Source organism: Lithobates pipiens, unplaced genomic scaffold (assembly GCF_037356315.1).
Source record: "Lithobates pipiens isolate NorthernLeopardFrog02 unplaced genomic scaffold, aLitPip1_a1.2 Scaffold_16, whole genome shotgun sequence".
Classification (NCBI taxonomy): domain Eukaryota; kingdom Metazoa; phylum Chordata; class Amphibia; order Anura; family Ranidae; genus Lithobates; species Lithobates pipiens.
The window spans coordinates 156,334,725-156,357,282 of record NW_027507748.1 but is presented as its reverse complement, the minus strand read 5'-3'; the positions used below and the strand labels follow the sequence as shown (position 1 = coordinate 156,357,282).

At 43.3% G+C, this 22,558-nt stretch overlaps 1 protein-coding gene across 2 annotated transcripts in view; it reads left to right on the top strand.

Moving 5' to 3' along the window:
* The first annotated feature begins 686 nt into the window (after nt 1-686).
* ZFX (zinc finger protein X-linked) overlaps nt 687-22,558 on the top strand; it is a 38,040-nt gene continuing 16,168 nt past the window's right edge. Inside the window, exons 1-6 of one of the 2 annotated variants that reach the window (XM_077480691.1) lie at nt 687-924; nt 15,686-15,762; nt 15,950-16,044; nt 20,551-21,096; nt 21,688-21,837; nt 22,078-22,218. In XM_077480691.1, coding sequence (XP_077336817.1) covers nt 15,978-16,044; nt 20,551-21,096; nt 21,688-21,837; nt 22,078-22,218 — 904 coding nt within the window. In that variant the 5' untranslated portion in view covers nt 687-924; nt 15,686-15,762; nt 15,950-15,977. The remainder of the gene's footprint in view (nt 925-15,685; nt 15,763-15,949; nt 16,045-20,550; nt 21,097-21,687; nt 21,838-22,077; nt 22,219-22,558) is intronic. The other variant, XM_077480690.1, reaches the window with a different exon arrangement.

Genomic DNA, 22,558 nt, shown 5'->3' with positions numbered 1-22,558 from the left:
TTTCTAATGACACCCCAGGGTGAGGGGCTGTGTACTGACACCTCGGGTGAGGGGCTCTGTAATGACACCCCGGGGTGAGGGGCTCTGTAATGACACCCCGGGGTGAGGGGCTCTGTAATGACACCCCGGGGTGAGGGGCTCTATAATGACACCTCGGGGTGAGGGGCTCTGTACTGACACCTCGGGTGAGGGGCTTTCTAATGACACCCCAGGATGAGGGGCTGTGTACTCACACCTCAGGGTGAGGGGGCTCTGTAATGACACCTCGGGTGAGGGACTTGGTAATGACACCCCGGGGTGAGGGGCTCTGTAATGACACCCCGGGGTGAGGGGCTCTGTAATGACACCCCAAGGTGACGGGCTTTCTAATGACACCTCAGGATGAGGGGCTTTCTAATGACACCCCAGGGTTTAGGAGCTGTGTACTAACACCTCAGGGTGCGGGTCTTTCTAATGACACCTCAGGGTGAGGGGGCTCTGTAATAACACCTCAGGGTGAGGGACTTTGTAATGACACCTTAGGGCGAGGGTCCCGGTCCCCGGTGTGGTATAGCTGTCGCTCTTGGCGCCCCCCCAGGGTGCCTGAGGTGTCGCTCTGGGCCCTGGCTCGGCCTTGCCTTCCCTTCCAGCCTCAGCCAGTCAGCTTCGCACTCGGCCTCCCCCTTCCGCATTTTCCTGAGGCTCTGCGGCAGTGACGTTGACTGCTGACGGCGGCCCCGGCCAGGAGAGCTGCCCGCTCTTTTTTTTCTCTCCCTCCTTCCCCCCTCTCAGCCATCGAGCTCGGCCCCTCCCTTTCTGCCTCTCGCACTCGCTCTCTACCTTCCCCCCTCCCTTCGAATCAGCCATCGCGAACAGGCCTAACGGACGGCGGAGCCCCGGTCTGCCCCCACCGGAACTGGCGGGAAAGCCACACAGCGTTCTCAGGTAAGGCCGCGGCGGGAGGCAGAACGGGGGCCTGGGCGGGAAGGGAACGCCACCGACGGGGAAGGGGGTAGAAGGCCCGGGGACTGAGCGGCTCTCGCCTGCAGCCTTCGTCTGCCCTTCACCAAGGAGAAGGAAGAAAACGGCGGTTGCGGCTGGACGTGTGCACCGTCCGCCCGTCCTCCTCCTCCGGTTACCGGGCGGAAAGGGAGGCCGCGGCCTGGTGTGGCCCGCTTCTAGGCCTCCATCCGACCGCTCGCCCTTCCAGGCCTCAGAGGAGGCCGCAGCTAGGCCCTGAGTGGGGCGAGAGAAGGCGGCGGCTGTGTGCGGCTCCCCCCTCTCCTCACACGGCGCCGTTCTCTCACACTCAGCCCGAGTAGCGGGCCTCATACATTATTAGCGGTCAGCCTTTATTATCGGAGGGGACACCGCTGCTCGCTACATTTTATTTTACTTTTCTTGTGGCTGCAATATTGAAAGCAAGATGGCGGCCGCCCACAGGCTGCATGGAGGGGGAGGGGCGGGCCGCCATGTTGAAGCTTCCTTCTTTGAGGGGGAAAAAAAATCAGGGCGTAGGAGGGAAGAGAAGAAAGTGCTGTGCGAATGTGCAGATCGGGGAGCAGGAACCCCTTCCCTGAGGTGTACATGCCTGATCTCCTCATCATATATTATGTACACACATCACACACCTAGGGGGAGAAGACATTATAAAGTATAGAATGCGGGGATCACATTATACAATGTTCTCATCGAAATGCTTTTGAGCCATGAAACGATAGCAAGGATGATGTATGTGTATTTACTTTGAGAACCAGCTGTGAGGTGTAGTGTGCAGAGTCCTGGATGGTTCTGATCTCCAGAAACTGGTACCGGCCACTGTAATGACATCTGACAGCTCTGCTGAAATGGATCACAGCAGAGCCTGGTGGCCACAGAACGCAGTATATCTGAGCTCTGTGTTGTATAATTGCAGAGATCTGCTCTGGGTTGGTGTCTGGCACACAATTGAACTATTGGGGCTCTTTGACACGGGTGGACTCACCTGCTCAGCGGGACGGGGGGATCTCCACGCTGATTCCTGTTGAGCAGGTTGGTGGCCGCTCTGCTTTTGCAGATATGGGTGTATGGGATGTAAATGGACCATTTATCTGTTTACATTTGATTGTCATCCAATTCGCCAGACGGATGGGGAATGGATCCCTCATCCATCCTTCTTTTTTTTTTTTTTTTGTGGCTCAGATGTCAACGAATGTAAACCGACAAATGCCCGTTTACATCCACCTCTCCATGGAGGGCAATCGAGTGTCTGACTAAAAAACTGACAGCAAACCCTGTCACTATTTGAAAGGGACCTTTGGCTGCATTCACACTTTGGTGCCTTTTTGTTTTGCAGGCTTTTTTTTTTTTCTCGCAGCTGTATGGGTGTTTTTGCAGGCGGGTGACATTTTGAGCCACTCTGTATGGTGGCACATGTGCAGACTCGGTTCTGAGCCATGCGCTGTGTTTCAATTTACACAATGGCTCTCTGCTGACATATTAATTGTTACAGAGCTACATTAACCACCTCAATACTAGGCACTTTCACCCTCTTCCCTCCCAGACCAATTTTCAGCTTTCTGTGTTCTCACACTTTGACAATTACTCAGTCATGCTACACTTTACCCTAAAACAAATATCCAGGCGCATAGACAAAATCCCAAGTAAATAAATAATAAAAAAAAAAAAAAAGAATGGAGCTGTGGCCCCTGCTGTCCTGAACTCATAGACCAATGAGATGGACGAAAACAAAATGGGGGGGGGGGGGGGGGGGAAGGAGGAGAACAAAATAGTTCCTCAGGTACGGAACAGTAACACTTTATTCCATTGGAACACTTTTTCTTCACTTCCAATGGAATAAAGTGTTACTGTTCTGTACCCGAGGAGGATTTTTTTTTTATATCTGTTGTTCAGCGCTGTTCTTTCCCTCATTTGTTTGCTACACTGTACCCAAATTAAATTTTTATCATTTTGCTCACACAAATAGAGCTTTCTTTTGATGGTATTCACTAATGGGTTTTTTATTTTTTGCGAAAAGAGTGAGAATTTTGAAAAAAAACACTATTTTTTACTTTTGTTTTAACTACTCAAGGACCAGCCACTGTCATACTGCAGCAGGTTAGCGCTCCTTGGCAAATTGCCAGAGGTGTACGTCGGCCAATTTTAAGAGCGAAGGGGGGCATGCACGCACCGCCGGAGCCGATGCACGTGGTGGCCGGCCACCCATGATAGCTCCAGAAAGCCAGAACAAGGATCTGTTAATGTAAACAGACAGATGCCCGTTCTGACGGGAGGAGAGACAGATCTGCTGTTCCTAGTGATTAGGAACAACAATCTCTCCTTCAGTCAGTCCCATCCCTCCACAGTTGAAAACGCTTCCCAGAAAGCATATTTAACCTGATTTGTCCCTGAAACAGAGAACAGGGACGCACAGCATTCCTTTGCTCTCTTAGGTGTGAACCCAGCCATATACAGCCTGGCCACATACAGAGCCCCAACATTCAAGTATCACCTTCGGGCGTTCTAGGGGGATAAATTAACCATCTAATGTCATAAAGACTTACCCCATTTTGGAATGCAAACACCCCAATGTATGTTATGAGACATGAGTCTTTTGACCAATGGTTTTTATTTATTTATTTTCCACAAGTTTTTGGAAAATTTGTAAAGAAAATGAAAACGCAGTTTGTTGTGTGGGGTTTTTTTTTTTTATACAAAGTTGTCAATTTTATATGATTTTTCTAACACACAGCATGTACCTAGCAAAAATTACACCCCAAAACACATTCTGCTGCTACTCCTGAATATGGCAATACTACATGTGAGACTTGCACAGCCTGTGGAAATTACACATCTAATTTCCTGACTAGTTAATGTTGTTACATTTTGAATGAACACATTCAACAAATGTTCATCACGGGGACAGATTTGTGCTGATGTTGATCACGGGACAGATGTTTTACTGTGTGGGAACACTGTGTGATCAGTGAGTGTAAAGTGCTTTACACTTGCTGATCTCCGCCAGCAACACAGACCGGCTCTCCTCACTGATGGGCTCCATGTCAGGAGAAGCAGAGCCGATCAACTGATAGCTGGCTCTGTTTACATCACATGATGGTTGTGATGCAGTGTGTCCAGGGAACAGAGGCACACCGGAATTGCGCGGCTGCGCAATTGCGCTCCTGAGGGACGTTTAGGAACATCCACTCAGGACGAAATGCCCACCGAGCCGTTTATGTACAGGCTGGGTGGGAAGAAGTTAATATGTCTTCTTGGAGTCGTGAAATAGTCGGCCATGTGGAGTAGTCTTGTGATGAATAGTGGTATCTGCTCTTTGTTAAAAATGGTCCCCCAAGTGATTCAATTTGTAAACGAAAAGTAAGGCTCCATGCACACTAGTGTTTTTTTAACCATTTGCCGCCTGGGCACTTTTACCCCATTCCTGCCCAGACCAATTTTCAGCTTTCAGCCTAGGTTCACACTGACAGTGGGAATGAAAAACTCGGCACAGTTGAACTCGATTTCATTCCTACGAGTCAGTCACGATTTGACGTTCACCCAGGAGGAGGTGAATCTCACACGACCGTCAGTCATCTGCTATAGGGCTGCACAGGAACTGGGTAAAGGAGAGCTGAAAATAGAAGGATTTTTACCTGAGTGGTTGTATATATACCCAGTGAAGTGACTGGCCTCACAGAGATTAAACAAATTCTCCTACATAAGTTGTGCTTATTTGTCTGCCACCATCTGCCCCCTACAGCCAGTGCAGAATTTACGCAGGATCTCTCAGCACTGAAAAGCAGGGGGTGGAGAGCTAAAGTTACATCAGTGAGGAGGGCTCTGAGAGCTGATTGCAGATGAGGGATACACCACCCTTTACACAGCACACAAGAACAAAGCTGAGGCTGTCAATCAGCTGGAGCTTCCTCCCTCACCGTTTTTTCTTTTAGTGTCAGGAAAACTTGTCAGAAGTGATTCATGCTGATAGCAGAGGAATGAAGCAGCAGACAAAAATGACACTTGGTGCTCTGGATAGAGGCAAGTGCACACTATAGAGGGATATGCTTTATTTAGATTTTATGCCTGAGGTTTACAATCAATTTATTGCAAAGAATGCATTAGGCCTCATGCACAAAGGATGTTTTGGAAACTCTCCTATAAGCCTTTCCTCATGGCAGTAACATTTTGTCAGGTGCGTTTATAGGAGTCAAGCGATTGGGCATGAATTGATTTCATTGGCCAGAATAATCATTTATTCTGGGCATTAAAATTAGTTAGTGCTTAGGCACTAAACGCACCTAGCGTTAACAAGTGTTTAGATGCGTTTACACGCCTCAAGCATTTTTTCTGCTGGAATGCTGCTGCTCCTGGATGCACTGGCAGTGGGGTTTTTTTTTTCTCTAAATGCCGCTACCACTCCGACCCCTCTCACACTGAGATGTTTTTCAGGCATTTTAGCGGTAGAATTAGGCTCTAAATAACGCATGAAAACTGCCTCCCATTCATTTCAGTGTGACATTTTACACTAAGGCAGTGAGCTTGCGAGATGGTAGGAACAGTCCTGAAAGCAGCATCTTTGGGGTGGTTTCGAGGGGTGTTGTATACAGTGATCCCAACACGCCCTGCCCATTGTAATGGGCAGCGCTTCGGAATTGCCGTAGCACGGGCGGTTTTAACCCCTTCCTTGGGTTGAAAAGCACCCCACTAGTGACCAAAAAGTGGCGCTAAAATGAGGGGCGCTAGCGCGGCCACGGCTCGGTGTGAAAGGGGTGTTTATAATGCTGCTAAAAGCCTGTGTGTCCATGGACACAGGATAACATGCAGGAAGTTTGAGGCAGGACAAAAATGTCCATTGTGCACGAGGCCTTAAAGTGATTATAATGCACTTTATTTTCCTAGAATCGTCTGTGTTCAAGCTATGTACCCCAGTGTACAGTTGGGTAATAAATATTGGGACATCAACATAATTCTAATCTTTTTGGCTCTATACACCACCACAATGGATTTGAAAGGAAACAAACACGATATTCTTTAACTGCAGACTTTCATCTTTAAAGTGGTTGCAAACCCTTACAAACCACTTTGACCTACAGGTAAGCTGGCTCCTGTGTCAAGTAAGTGACACATAATGGACTACTGTGCGATGCATAGTAGTCCATTATGCTTTGCCTTTGCAGGGAATAAAAGGGTTTACTTCCTCTTGAATTTGGGGGTATTTACATCCAAATCAGGTGAACGGTTTAAGAATTACAACAGTTTGTATATGTGCCTCCCGCTTTTTAAGGGGCCAAAAGTAATGGGACAGATTAATAATCATCCATCAAACTTTCTCTTTTTAATACTTGGTTGCAAATCCTTTGCAGTCCATTACAGCCTGAAGTCTGGAATGCGTAGACATCACCAGACGCTGGATTTCATCCCTGGTGATGCTCTGCCAGGCCTCTACTGCAACTGTCTTCAGTTCCTGCTTGTTCTTGGGACATTTTCCCTTCAGTTTTGTCTTCAGCAAATGAAATGCATGCTCAATCGGATTCAGGTCAGGTGATTGACTTCGTACGCCATTGCGTAACATTTCCACTTCTTTCCCCTAAAACTCTTTGGTTCCTTTTAGCAGTATGCTTCAGGTCATTGTCCATCTGCACTGTGAAGTGCCGTCCAATGAGTTCTAAAGCATTTTTCTGAATATGAGCAGATAATATTGCCCGAAACGCTTCAGAATTCATCCTGCTGCCAAGACCTGCTGCCGGCACGGGGGGGGGGGGGCAGGGGGGTGGCGGCTACAGTTCATTGAGGGAACCATGAATGCCAACATGTACTGTGACATACTGAAGCAGAGCATGATGCCCCTACCCTCCCATTGGAGACTGGGCCGCAGGGCAGTATTCCAACATAACGACCTCCAAACACCCCTCCAAGACAACTGCCTTGCTAAAGAAGCTGAGAGTAAAGTTGATGGACTGGCTGAGCATGTCTCCAGACTTAAAGCGGTTCTTCACCCTAAAGGGGAAGTTCCGCTAGTATTATCCCTCCCCCCCTCCGGTGCCACAATCGGCACCTTTCGGGGGGGAGGGGGGTGCAGTTACCTGGATAATCCAGGTAACTGCACCCACTTCCGGCCAGACCGCCGCATGGCTCCGCCCACCGCCGCATGGCTCCGCCCCCCGTTGTGTCCTGGGAAACACACAGTTCCCAGAGACACAGCGGGGAACCAGCGCAGCGCGACTCGCGCATGCGCAGTAGGGAACCGGGCAGTGAAGCCCTCTTGCTTCACTTCCCGATTCCCTGACAGAGGATGGCGGCGGTGGCTGCAGCGAGACGAGCGATCGCTCGTCATCTGCCGCCGACATCGCTGGAACCTGGGACAGGTAAGTGTGATATTATTAAAAGTCAGCAGCTGCAATATTAGTAGCTGCTGGCTTTTAATATTTTTTTTTTTTTGTGCAGCTCCTCTTTAAAACCCTATTGAGCCGTCTGGAGCATCCTCAAACGGAAGGTGGAGGAGCACAAGGTCTCTAACCTCCACGAGCTCTGTGATGTCATCATGGAGGAGTGGAAGAGGACTCCAGTGGCAACCTGTGAACCCTCTCGGGCATGGAGTTCACCAGAGCTTATGGCAGTATTGGAAAATGATGGTGGCCACACAAAATATTGACGCTTTAGGCCCAATTTGGACATTTCCGGTTTAGACATTAATGGCTGTGTATGAGTTATTTTGAGGGGATGGGAAATTTACACTATTATGCAAGCTGTACACTCACTACTTTTATAGCAAAGTGCAATTTCTTCAGTGTTGTCACATAAAAATATATAATAAAATATTTTCAAAATACATTAAAGTTGTATTATAGACAAAAGTGTTTTTTTTTTGTTTTTTTTTGTTTTTTTTTGTCATCTGTGTCCCATTGGGGAGATTTACCTTCGCTTCCTGTCACAGAGCCAAAACAGGAAGCGCAAGGAAATTTTACAAATTAAGGGAATCTCTTGCAGCGCCCCCCCCCCCCCCCCATGAGAGTCCTCATTGGAAGATTTATTAGTTTGCGACAGCCCAAAGTTTGGTATTTTCTTTTACTTTCACTTTCAATGATAATGGTAAATAGGACAAATAGAGAGGGCGAATCTCCCTAACTAGGCAGAGATAGCAATAAACAACATAAAAAAAATGGCAACGACCAACAATATTTTTTTTTTTCTTCAGGGTCTCTGCTTTCAGAAAATATATACTATTTGGGGGTTCTGTGTAAATTTTCTAGGGGGAAGAAATGCTGAGTTTTAACATGTATGAGATTGGCCTAGACTGGAAGTGGTTAAAGGAGGCCTTGTATGTTGGTGTTCTTTCTCTCAAATACTTCAAACAGGGTTTTCGAGACTGGGGTTGGAAACAGTCTTCACTTCTTCATTCCCATCTGTACAGCAGCCCTGTGTGAGTTGTCCTTAGCAGCCAATCGGTGCCTCCAGCACACATAGATCTGTCATAGGTGGCAATTAAAGAGCATCTGGCTTGCCACAGTCCTTCTATTCTACTGTTCTTAATCTCAGGTATACAAAGGATCTGACCTGATGGATAAATATGAGGCTGAAATGTTTCTCTTTCTCCAGGAAAAAAAAAAAAATGAAGCTAACAGGCATTTTGAGAAATGATCTCAGCTGGAGAGTTCAGTGCCTGTTCAATTCCTGCAGTAGAGGCCTCATGATTTCCTAGGCTTTTGGATATGTAAGCAGCACAGGGTCTGTACCAGCATTTTTTTTTTCTATGAAACATCATTTTGCTTTTTCTATTACAGTTTAATAATCCACTCCAATAAAACCTTACACTGAGAAATCATACTGTGTGCTGGCGCCCAGAAATGGCTGCTGTTTAGAAAATGGCATTTCCTAACAGTTTGCTTTAACCGCTTCAGCCCCGGAAGATTTTACCCTCTTCCTGACCAGAGGACTTTTTGCAGTTCGGCACTGCGTTGCTTTTTGCACAATCACCCAAACAAAATTGATGTCCTCCCCCCACAAATAGAGCTTTCTTTTGGTGATATTTGATCACCTCAGCGTTTTTTATTTTTTGCGTGGTGGCTTGTGTGCCTTATACCTTTTTGAATGGCCAGCCAAACCATGAAAACTGGTCACACTAGTACAGATCGGCTTCTGTGCTGTAGTTCGTTCTGCACTTCTGTTTACTGCTAACAGTGGTCTAAAGTCCACTTTCTGCTGATGCCACTCAGCTGGTCTAGGCCCTGGATCGATTCCAACTTATTTCGGATCCACCTGGATATATAATTTGTAGTGGTGCACTGAAATTTCAGCTGCCCCAAACTATCAGCTGAAAACATTTGGCCGAATGACAAAAACAGCCGATACCGAAAAGGGGGTGTGCTCCGCCCCGTGTGCCGCTCATTGCAGGAGTATGCCTCCCTCCTGCTCTCCTTGTGTTAGCAGTGTGTTTCCTAATGTGGGCACACCCACCCAGGGGCGGGCAGACCATCGCCTGCTTCGTCATAGGAACGCTAGCTTCCCTCCCTGCTCAGAAAAACCCTGTCCTCAGCCTGCCCAATCTACCATCCCAGTGTCTGTGTCTGGCTGTGGCTCCTCCCCCGTGGTTGCCTCGCAGCGGGACGCTGTAGATAGTGAAGTGGTGGGTGAAAGTACTATGGTGTGATGTGGGCAGGAAGGAGAAGGTGGCAGAGGGGAGCCCGTCGCTGAGGAGAACAGTGAGGTTATACAAACTCCAGATCTGGGACCTTGAGGGAGAGGTGATGGTGGGGGGGGGGGGGGGGGGGGGGGGGCTACAGGTCTTGGCATGCCCTGACTGGAAGAGGAGCAACAAGTTTAAGGTAGCACTACAACTCCCAGCATGCCATGGCAGAGTAAAAGTAATTGTTTTCATGAAAGTGCATCAAACTCCTGCATACCGCCTCTTTGATGCACCTTCATAAAACACAAATGCTGATCTAATGGTAGCACGTCTAAAAACATGCATAGAAAATGTGCCAGGGAAAAGAATACACCACACTCATGTGGTTCCGGCCAAAGTCATGTTTATGCATTTTCGGCACATAAAAATGCAGCACTCTACAGGTTTTATTTATTTTTTTAACACGCATGAAAGTACTGCAGTGGTATAATCAAAGCTGATTGGGATTCTTCTGACAATCTCCTGCACCATGTCCCCAGTCTCTGACAATCTCCTGCATCATGTTTGCTAGAGGTGCACCGCATGGAAATTTTACTAATACTATTAGCAATGTATTATATAAAAAGTCAGTCATTTTCGGTTTTTGGCCTAGTGTATTTTTCATTTTCGGTATCGGTTTTGGCACCAAAAAACCCATTCGGTGCACCCCTAATATTTGGACACAGGCGCAATTTTAGATTTTTTCAGGTATTTACCAAAACATATTCAAGCTATAGTTCTTTAATGGCTATAGGCTGAAAGTTCGCACTCTCAGGTTTAATTTTAAAGGGTATGTACATCCAAAGGAAGGGTTTAGGATTTACAGCTTTTAAGAATAGCCACCCCCCTTATTCAAGGGACCAAAAGTAATTGGACCATTGAATCAAAAGCTATTTCACGGCCACTCCTTTGTTAATTCTTCATAAATTAAGCAGGTACAAGGTTTGGAGTTGATTCTAAGTGTGCCATTTGCATTTGGAATCTATTGCTGTGAAACTACATCATGCATTCAAAGGAACTGTCCATGCAAGTGAAACAGGCCCATTGTAAGGCTTAAAAAACGAAACAAATTTACCCGAGAGATAGCAGCAACATTATGAGTGGTCAAATCAACAGTTTGGTACATTCTGAGAAAAGAACGTGTTGGCGAGTTCAGCAACATAAAAATGCCTGGATGTCCACAGAAGACAACAGTGGTGGATGATTGCAGGATCCTCTCTATGGTAAAGAAAAAACAATTCACAACATCCAGACCAATGAAGGACACTCTCCAGGAGGTGGGCGTATCGTTGTCAAAGTCTGCAATCAAGAGAAGACTTTGCAAGAGCAAATGCAGAGGGTTCACCACAAAGTGCAAACCATTCATAAGCCTGAAGAACAGATTAGACTTTGCCAAAAAAACATCTAAAAAAACAGGCAAGTCCTGGAAAAGCATTCTTTGGACAGATGAAACTAAGATTAATCTGTACCAGAATGACGGGAAAAAAAATTGGGGAGAAGGCTTGGAAACGGCTCATGATCCAAAGCTAACGTCATTTGTAAACCATGGTGGATACAATGTGATGGAATGGGCATGCATGGCTTCCAGTGGCACTGTGTAATTGGTGTTTATTGCTAAGAAAGAAACAGCCGGAAGAATTCTGCAGTGTTTAGAGAGATACTCAGCCCAGATTCAGCCAAATGCAGCAAAGTTGATTGGACAGAGCTTCCTGGTACAAATGGACAATTGATCCAAAACGCACTGAAAAAGCAGCCAAGGAGCTTTTGAAGGAAAAGTGGAATATTCTGCAATGGCTGCATCAATGACCTGATCTCAACCAAATTGAGCATGCATTTCACTTGCTGAAGGCAAAACTAAAGGCAGGAAGATCCCCAAAGAACAACCAAAGACAGCTGCACAGTTAGAACCTGGTAAATCATCAAAGGAGGAAATCCAAGTCTTTGGTAATGTCCATGGGTTCCAGACTTCAGGCAGTCATTGCCAGTAAAGGATTCTCAACAAAATATAAAAAATGGTTTGATTATATTAATTTGTCCAGTTACATTTGAGCCCCTGAAAATTTCCTAAAAGTTCCTAAAATTTGTACTTGATATTTATGTTCAACACCTTTTGCATTAAAGCTGAAAGTCTGCATCTATCTCTATCTCTCTTTATCACAGAAGTGAGTACACCCCTCGCATTTTTGTAAATATTTTATATCTTTATGTGACAACACTGAAGGAAATTACACTTTGCTACAATGTAAAGTAATGAGTGTACAGCTTGTATAACAGTGTGCATTTGCTGTTCCCTCAAAATAGCCATGTCTAAATTACTGGCAACAAAAGTGAGTACACCCCAAATTGGGCCCAATTAGCCATTTTCCCTGCCCGGGGTGGATGGGGAGCAGGTGTTTTTAGATTTTGGTATTCTGGCTTCCACTCTTACTGGTCACTGGAATTTCAACATTGCACTTCCATGGCAAAGAACTCTGAGGATCTGAAAAAAAAGAATTGTTGGTTTACATAAAGATGACCTAAGCTTTTAAGAAGATTGCCAAGACCCAGAAACTGAGCTGCAGTACATTGGCCGCCAAGACCATACAGCGGTTTAACACGACAGGTTCCACTCAGAGGTAGTCTTTTGGAAATAGATGTATGAGTGCTGCCAGCATTGCTGCAGAGGTTTAAGGGGTGGGTGGTCAGCCTGTCAGTGCTCGGACCATATGCCACACACTGCATCAAATTGGTCTGCATGGCTGTCATCCCAGAAGGAAGCCTCTTCTAAAGATTATGCACAAGACACAACAGTTTGTTGAAGACAAGCAGACTAAGGACATGGATTACTTTGTCTCATCAGACCATGTCCTGTGGTCTGATGAGACAAAGCTTTTTTTTTTTTTTTTTTTTTCATATGGTGTCAAGTGTGGGGGGGCTACCAGGTGAGGAGTACAAAGACAAATGTGTCTTGCCTACATTCAAGCATGTTGGTGGGAATGTCATGGTCTGGGGCTGAGTATTGCCGGAACTGGGTAGCTACAGTTCATTAAGGGAACCATGAATGCCAACGTGTACTGTGACATACTGAAGCAGAGCATGATTCCCCTCCCTTTGGGGAGACTGGGCTGCAGGGCAATATTCCAAAATAACGACCCCAAACACACTTCCTAGACGACCACTGCCTTGCTAAAGAAGCTGAGGGTAAAGATGGACTGGCCAAACATGTCTCCAGACCTAAACCCTATTGAGCATCTGTGGGGCAACTTCAAACGGAAGGTGGAGGAGCGCAATGTCTCAAACCTCCACTGGCTCCTTGATGTCATCATGGAAGAATAGAAGAGGACTCCAGTGGCAACCCATAAAGCTCCACGCCCAAGAGAGTTAAGGCAGTGCTGGAAAATTATGGTGGCCACACAAAATATATTGACACTTTGGGCCCAATTTGGACATTTTCACTTATGGGAGACAGATTTACACTATTATACATGCAGTACACTCACTACTTTGTAGCAAAGTGTCAATTCTTCAGTGTTGTCACATGAAGATATTTACAAAAATGTGAGGGGTATACTCACTTTTGTGAGCTACTGTATGTATATGTACAGGTGCATCTAAAAATATTTGAATATCTTCAAAAAGTTATTTCAGTAATTCAATTCAAAAAGTGAAACGCCAATTGTTTTTTATATAGATTCATTACACACAGAGATAGATATATCTATCTATCTAGTAAAAACCCCAAATTCAGTAGCTTAGAATATTGGATATGACCAAAAAAAAAGTTTTTAATACAGAAATGTTGGGCTACTGAAAAGTATGTCCATGTACGGTATAGTATACACTCAATACATGGTTGGGGCTCCTTTTTGGATGAATTACTGCATCAGTGCGGCGAGGCATTGCAGCGACCAGTCTGTGGCACTGCTGAGGTGTTATGGAAGCCCAGGTTGCTTTGATAGTGGCCTTAAGCTTGTCTGCATTGTTGGGTCTGGGGTGTCTAGTCTTCCTTTTAAAGGGTAAATTCGCCTTTTACAGAAAAATCTGTAAAGTGAATTTACACAGGACCCCCTCCTTTTTTCTGTACAGGTGGACTTACCCTTTAACAATATCCTACAGATTCTCTATGGGGTTTTGGTCAGGTGAATTTGCTGGCACAGTGATACCATGATAATGAAACCAGGTATTGGTACTTCTGACAGTGTAGGCAGGTGCCAAGTCCTGCCAGAAAATGAAATCGGCATCTCCATAAAGCTGGGGAGAGGGGAGCATTTGCTGACATGGCTCCCCAAATCATCACTGACTGTGGAAACTTCACATTGAACCTCATGCAACTTGGATTCTGTACCTCTCCACTCTTCTTCCAGACTCTGGTACCTTGATTTATAAATGAAATGCAAAATTTACCTTCATCAGAAAAGAGGACCCTGGACCACTGAGCAACGGTCCAGTCCTTTTTTCTCCTTAAGCTCAGGTAAGATGCTTCTGATGATGTCTCTGATTCAGGAGTGGCTTGACACAAGGAATGCGACAGTTGTAATCCATGTCCTGGATATGTCTGTGGTGGCTCTTAAAGCATGGACAAAAGCCATAGTCCACTCCTTGTGAATCTCCCCCAAATTCTTGAATGGCCTTTGCTTCACGATCCTTTCAAGGCTGCTGTTATCCCTGTTGCTTGTGCACCTTTTTCTACCACACTTTTTCCTTCCACTCAACTTTCCATTAATATGCTTGGATACAGTACTTTGAACAACTTGCCCTCCTTGTGGAGGGTGTTGATGACTGTCTACTGGACAACTGTCAAGTCAGCAGTCTTCCCAATAATTGTGTAACCTACTGAACCAGACTGAGACCATTTTAAATGCTCAGGAAACCTTTTACAGGTATTTTGAGTTAATTAGCTGATTAGAGTGTGACACCCGAGTCTACAATATTGACCTTTTTCACCAATATTCAACTTTTTTCTAAGACAGAATTTTGCGTTTTCACTAGCTGTAAGCCATAATCGTCAAAATTTAAAAGAAAAATGCTTGAAATATATCACTCTGGGTGTAATAAACCTATATAATGAGTTTCACATTTTGAATTGAATTACTAAAATTAACTTTTTGATATTACATTTTTTGAGATTCACCTGTGTACCATACATTCAGTCACACACAGTGGTTAAAACATCTGTCAGTCTGCATAAAAATGCCAGGTTTTGGAGGTGTAAAAAAAAAAAAAAAATCGGACCAAGATGAATCACTTCAGATTCCCCCCCACATTTAATTATGATCTATTGGAGGAAAAACTAGAAAACTTACAGTAATGTGGTTATGTAAATATGCACACCTCTAGCTGGGTACACACTGGCAGGCTTTTTTGTTCAATCAGCGGGTTGAGCAAAAAATTAAAATACTTGACAAAACGCTGTACCAACACAAGCGATATTGGTGCAGTGATCTCCCCCACTGTTCTATTGAATTCTGACAGCAGGGAGGTGCTTTGTAGCATATTCCTAACCACAAGGAAACAACATCACAAGGTTTTTTCCCCACTGAAGTACATCTACTTCCTGTCTACTCAGCAAGCATACCCAATTTCAACTTTTAGCTGCAAAGCTTCACCTTGAGCCTTTCCATGTATTTTATACTGACTGGAATTGAAAATTTCTACGACTTAGTAAAAAAAATATCGGTAACCTAAAGAACGCTTTTTATATATTTTTCCGGATTTGTTCTTTGAACGACACCAGCGCAGAGAAAGTACATATAGACCTCCTTTTTGAAAATTCTGGTTGCTTGTCTATTAGTTTGAGTCACTGACCCAGAAGAAGCATGCTAATGAGGAGTTCAGTATTACTGACTGCAAGCTTGTTTTGGTTCAGTTGTTGTGTTGAAGTCAGATCAGGATGACAGTCGGGCAGCTAAACATTCTTAGGATAAGGGCAGCAATTTTTCCCACTGCAGGTTTTCTTTAGCTATGTTACTTTTATAGATGTCCAATTAAGGAAAGCGGTTATATTTTGCCTTTTAAAATTTTGTAGGGTTTTTTTTTTTTAATTATGCAATGAGTTATTGAAACTGTTACCATACTGTTTTTTTACAGTAAAAAAAGAAAACATGCTTACTGTTGCCTACAAAGAAAACCATTGAGTCCACTTCCATACACTTAATTTCCAAATGGTGAGGACAAGACTGTGATTTATTTTGCTTGTTCTAATAACAATGTTTGTAACTGTTTTATGTCCAATGAGGTTGGCATCAGAATGTATCTTTAATAATGTTTGTGTTTTTGACGTAATATGGAAAACTGAACTTTATTTCATTTTTTTAATATTTTTTCCTTTTGCATCTTTATTTTCTATTGCAGAAAGATCAGCTAATGCTTGTTCAGAGTCATGGAAGAGGATGTAGCCGAGCTTGCACTGCAGACCACAGAGCCGCATGCTTTCTTTCATGCTTCAGGTACTAGAACGTGCTTGGTGTCACTTTTGTTTTATTATGTAGCTGTTGTCACTAATATGAACGAAACAAAAAGATTAGGAAGAATAAAGGTGGAACATGGTCACAAGAATATGCAGTACTTTAAATTGCAAGATGAGTCTCTGTACAATCTCAAGACTTCCGCTATGAGGCAATTTCCTTTTTTAACTACTTGCCTACCAGACCAATTCTGTCATTTCTCTCCTATGTGTAAATAGAAATATTTTTGCTAGACATTTTTTTTTTTTTTTTTTTTTTTTTAGCAAAGACCATAGAGAATAAAATGGTGGTCGTTGCAACTTTTTATCTCACACGGGATTTACGCAGCAATTTTTCAAACGTTTTCTTGGGGAAAAAAGTTTCATGCGTTAAAAAAAAAAAAAAAAATCCATAAAGTTAGCCCAATCTTTTTGCATAATGTTAAAGATGATACGCCGAGTAAATAGATGCCTAACGTGTCATGCTTCAAAATTGCAAATGCAGCTACTTAAAAATCCGCATAGGGGACGCTTTAAATTTTTTTTTTATTTAATTTTTTTTACAGGTTACATGTTTTGTGTTACAGAGGAGGTCTTGTGCTAGTATTATTGATCTCCCTCTAGCATTCGCGGCAATACCTCGTGTGGTTTGAACGTCTTTTACATATGCGGGGACAGGGACACTTACAATTATTATTTATTTTATTTTTATTTTTTTGTTAACTTTATTTTTCTAGGTTGATTCTTTCTTTCTTTCTTTCTTTCTTTCTTTCTTTCTTTCTTTCTTTCTTTCTTTCTTTCTTTCTTTCTTTCTTTCTTTCTTTCTTTCTTTCTTTCTTTCTTTCTTTCTTTCTTTCTTTCTTTCTTTCTTTCTTTCTTTCTTTCTTTCTTTCTTTCTTTCTTTCTTTCTTTCTTTCTTTCTTTCTTTCTTTCTTTCTTTCTTTCTTTCTTTCTTTCTTTCTTTCTTTCTTTCTTTCTTTCTTTCTTTCTTTCTTTCTTTCTTTCTTTCTTTCTTTCTTTCTTTCCTTTTATTCCTATTACAAGGAATGTAAACATCCCTTGTAATAGGAATACTGTGTGACCAGTCATCTTTACAGTGAGCTCTGGGGTCAATCCGTACCCAGATCTCGCCTCTAGGCTGGGAAGCCTATGGGAAAAAAAAGATCCTGGCTTCGGCTGAGGCGTCTGCATTTTTTTCAAATGCAGAGGCCAATGCGAGAGATCATAATGTCGCGCCTGGCCTCCAAACGGTCATAGAAACTCCGGGGACCATCTGGCCTGCCGGAAACGTCTATGGTCAACATCTGGTGCTGGGCAGTTCCTTCTCTGCTTCACCGGAAGAAGCGCTGGAGGGTGACGGAACTTCCCCTCCCGCTGCCTAATAAGAATGATCAAGTGGCTGAATAGCCGCTATGATTGTTATTATGGTGAAGGGGATCGCCGGCTCTAAAAGAAGATATCTGAATGATGCCTGTAGAGGCAGGCATTCAGCTATAACCACTCAGTCGGCGATGTCATTTAACGTTGGGCGGATGGGAAGCTGTTACAGTATATGTAAACTAGAGGTCGACCGATATATCGGCCGGCCGATATTTGCCGTTTTTTAAATAATCGGCATCGGCCGATTGTGCTGATAAAAAGCCAATTTAGAACTGCAGCAGGAACTTAGAAATGACTTCTGTATAGAAGTCAGTGTAAGTTGCTGAGTCGTCATAGAAACCCTTTCCTCCTCTCTGGGCAGGCTGCCAAGAAAAGAACAGAAAGATACAATGTTTACATTTGAATGAATGAAATCATCTCTGTGTGTAGAAGTTCTCAGTTTAACCATTTAAAGACTAAATCTTTTCTGACACTTGTTGCTTACAAGTAGAAATCCTGTATTTTCTGCCAGAAAATCACTTAGACCCCCCCAAAAATTATATATATATTTTTTAGCAGAGATCCTAGGGAATAAAATAGCGGTTGTTGCAATATTTTATGTCACACGGCATTTGCACAGAGGTCTTTCAAATGCATTTTTTTGGGAAAAAAATACACAATTTAAAAAATAAAAATAAAATAAAAACAGTAAAGTTAGCCCATTTTTTTTTTTTTTTTTTTGGTCCAAAAGTTTTGACTACCTGTTTTTATTTAATATATAGGTTTTTTTTTTTAATCTAAATCATACATACAAGTAAACTGATTGGAGGTTTGTTTTGTTTAATAAATGTTTAAATGTAAGAAATTTTCTGTATCACTAAGGCTGCTTTCACACTGGGGCGGTATTCAGGCGTTACAGCGCTAAAAATAGCGCCTGAAAAAAACCAGCCCCTTTCACTCCAGTGTGAAAGACGGAGGGCTTTCACACTGGGGCGGTGCGCTGGCAGGACGGTGAAAAAAGTCCTGCTAGCCGCATCTTTGGAGCGGTGAAGGAGCAGTGTATTCACCGCGGCAATACCGCCGGCAAAGCGCCGCTGCAGCGGCGCTTTGCGGGCGGGTTTAACCCTTTTTCGGCCGCTAGCGGGGGTTAAAACTACCCCGCTAGCGCCCGCAGACCGCCGCTAAAACGACGGTAAAGCGCCGCTAAAAATAGCGGCACTTTACCGCCGACGCCGCTTCCGCCCCAGTGTGAAAGCAGCCTTATGAAGACTGCTTTCACACTGGAGCGGGCAGGCGTTGACGGTAAAACGCAAGTTTTAGCGGCTCTTTACCATCATTTTAGCGGTGCTATTTGGCTGCTAGTGGGGCACATATAACCCAGCTAGCAGCCAAGGAAGAGGTTAAATGCGCCCATGAAGCACTGCTGCCAAATCGCATTGCATGCGCTTCGGCAGTGGTGCCCATTCATATCAATGGGCAGGAGTGGTGGAGGAGCGGTATACACCACTCCAAACGTGCTGCTTGCAGGGCTTTTTTTTTTTAAGATCCTGCCAGCGCATCGCCTCAGTGTGAATGCACTCTGTCTTTCACACAGACTGCAGGGGAGCCATTTTGCAGGCACTTTACAGGCGCTATTTTTAGCCCAAAAGCGCCTGAAAAACGCCCCAGTGGGAAAGGTGTGTTAGATCAAGGGGGATTAAAAAAAAATAAAAATAAAAAAGGAAAAAAATTAAATAAAATAAAATCGGCCTAACATATCGGCCCAAAAAAATCGGCATCATATATCGGCTATCGACCGCCATGATTTCTAAATATCGGCATCGGCCAGAGAAAAACCCATATCGGTCGACCTCTAATGTAAACCCTCACCTTGTAAAACGACTCATTCCGCTTAACCTAGAAATGCAAGGCAAAACATTTGTGAATTGACCATGCTGCTTAGTGTGGTCAGCTTTTATTAGGAAAGCAGAGGGACTGGCAGGAGCACCAGGGATTTCACACCAATTAAGCAATACAAGGATTACAGGATACTTTTTAATACAAGTCTATGGTACAGAAGGCACATATCAGAAATATGAAATTCTTGGTTGACACATTCTATATTTATGAATTAATGTATAATATTACAACATTTTGGGTTGTGATGTTATGATTTTGCTTGAGGACCGGTTCCTGCGTGATCCTGTGCGATTCACATGCGGTGAAATTTGAGATCATATTTTGAATGTGCTCAAATCAAACTGCACCGCACCAAACGTAGTGCATGTATTACTTTTGAAACCACACTGCAACTAGATCTCATGGTCCTTCTGTACAGTGCAAATGCACTCTGCTTGTATTTGTTGACACCCTTTGCAGATCGCAACTGCAGCGCATTTGGAATGTGGAAACCCACCTTCTGGTGTGAACAGGCTTGCCTGCAGGTACTTTTGAATATCTCCTTGCACAGTTTAGGAAATATTTAGCATGTATGCGGCTGATGAAATCACCGGTGCATGCACTCTGAAGGTCTGGCTTACAGTACCAAACTTTTAGAGCCTCTACCGTAAACTGCACAAGTGATGTCACGGCGCCCCCTGCTACTCATGTAACCGGAGGCCGCAAACCCTGAGGGAAGATGTTTGCCCTCACGGTTCTGGAGGGCTTTTGTTCTGCCTTCAATGCATACTAGCACATCGCAATGGAAGGAATTTTTCTTTTTTTCTTTTTTTTCTTTTCTTTAACCACATGTGGTTTACTACCGCTTTGAGGAGCATTTTATATGCCATGTGTGCCAGGCATATGGCACCTAGGCTATTACTTTACTTCATGTTGTTTTTAACCTATACTTGGACATCCCTCTGGTATACCAAATAACCTGCAGGTCAACTTGTCACGCAGATAACACTTTACATTGCCATTTCCTATTCCTTTTTTATTTTTTATTTTATTTAATAGATACATATGTCTGTTTTATTGAAGTGTGATTACTTTTTTGTTCACATTTAAATGTTCTTATGACTGTGTGTAAAGAATAAACCTAAATGTCACAAATTCCAAACAAATGTATGTTTTAGCAAATGTATTTATAAAAATAAAAATATAAGCACATAAATGGTATTCACTGTAGCACTGGTCAAAATAATTCTCTTTCTGTTTTACACTGTCCTAGGAACGGGAACCCCACATCTTAATGGAAATGAAATCATTGTGGAGATCCAAGAGACTGTCTTTGTTTCAGATGGAGAAGGAGGCATGACTGTTCAAGGCTTTGCAGAAGATGCTGACTCTGTGGTGATTCAGGATGTAATTGAAGATGTAGTTATAGAAGATGTGCAATGCTCAGATCTTTTGGAGGGTGCTCGGGTGTCAGAAACTGTAATAATACCAGAGCAAGTCTTAGAGGATGAAATTGACCCTGAAACTGAGGAACAGGAACTGGAAGAGGATGTCCTCTCTAACTGTGATGTGCCAGACAGTGTTTTGGACTCTGACTTAGTTGAAAGTGACCTGACTGTCCCAGATACTGAAAGTATTGATCGTTCTGAGCATGTGGTTGGTGAGGCAATTGCAGATGATGGTCTCGGTGATGACATGATTTCCGAAGAGGTCTTAGTAGCTGACTGTGCATCAGAGGCTGTGATTGATGCCAATGGGATTCAAGTGCAAGGACCTGATGGGGAAGAAGTAAATTGTGATGACTATCTCATGATTTCATGTACGTCTATTGTGCAATGCATAATGATTATTTTGTTTTTGTTTTTAGACAAGCTGTGCTCATAAATGAAGTCGCTTAAATTTTAGGGCTAAAGTTTTATGGTTTAGTCCAGAATAATAGCAACATTGCTTGTGGTGAAGTAGATCAGCAGCCACTCTTATGTCTCCAATGACAATTTGTGCGTTGGTTTTTATTGTAAGTAAAACTTTGCCAGCGTTGGGGAAACAGTTGCCCTAAATATACTTTTATCTCTTTTGTAATTTAACAAAGTCTCAGCTAAAAGGGAGAATCCATTCTGTTCCTCCACTAAAGTATTAGAATTGTTATAACTTTGTTAGGAACACTATAGATTTGAAAGTTGTACCTGCTGAAATGACTTAAAAAAGTTAGCCAACGTTGAATCTTTGTTTTTGGACAGGCCTCAACTTAGAACTTATTATAGAAACTTTGCTTATGTTCACAGCTTAATGATATTCAGACAGGAATGAGTGTTTACAGAATCAAGATGGAATAGTAGTTTGGGGGTGTTTTTACGTCCACAATAATAATTCACTGCAAGCAGGGCACTTATTTTGTCTTTTTATTTTTTAGTGGATGATGCAGAAAAAATTGATGAAGAGTGTGCCGAAGAAATTGCTATGGCAGGCGAGGTAGAGGGTGACTCCAGCAAGTTAGATGGATCGTGCCCTGAAGTTATCAAGGTTTACATATTTAAGGCTGATCCCGGTGAAGAAGACTTGGGTAAGCAACTTGTTCATAAAATGCAGCCAGCCAATTCATTGTGCTCTTTTTCTTACAGCCTGTATATTGGTATGGACAATGATTCTTTTTTTTTATCCGTTTTTGTTTATATGAAAATATAGAACTTACCTTAACGTCTGTGTATTTTTGCTGCCTTTTTTTTTTCTCCTGTTTGGCTTCTTATTTATGGCATAATTTGGCTGTAGGAAAAATAAATTGTATGAATATTTTCCCTGCCAGGTGGCACTGTGGATATTGTTGAAAGCGAGTCGGAGAATGACCATGGAGAGGGACTTTTGGACCCACACACTGGAGGTCGGCTTTCTCGGGAGAAAATGGTTTATATGACTGTTAATGACTCCCAAAATGAAGACGATTTGGGTAAATTCTCAAAAAGTGAAAACATTTTTGTCAATGTAAATTCTAGGTTCAGTAGGTAGGCATAACATCAGAATGATTTTTGTAACACATTTATTGTTTGGAACATTCTTGCATGCCAGACCATTTACAGTTACTGAGACTAGTTTCTTCATTGAGCTCATACATGCAGTATGACAAACCATGCCTTCAACCTCACTAGGGTTATGTGTACACAAGAAGCAAGTCTAATGCAGGATGCTTTTAAATGAGACTCTCAGTAAATAGTAAAAACTATTGCAGAAGTGTGTACCTGTAAAACAAAGCAAATACCTCCGGTTTCTGAAATATGCAGGGGATGTGT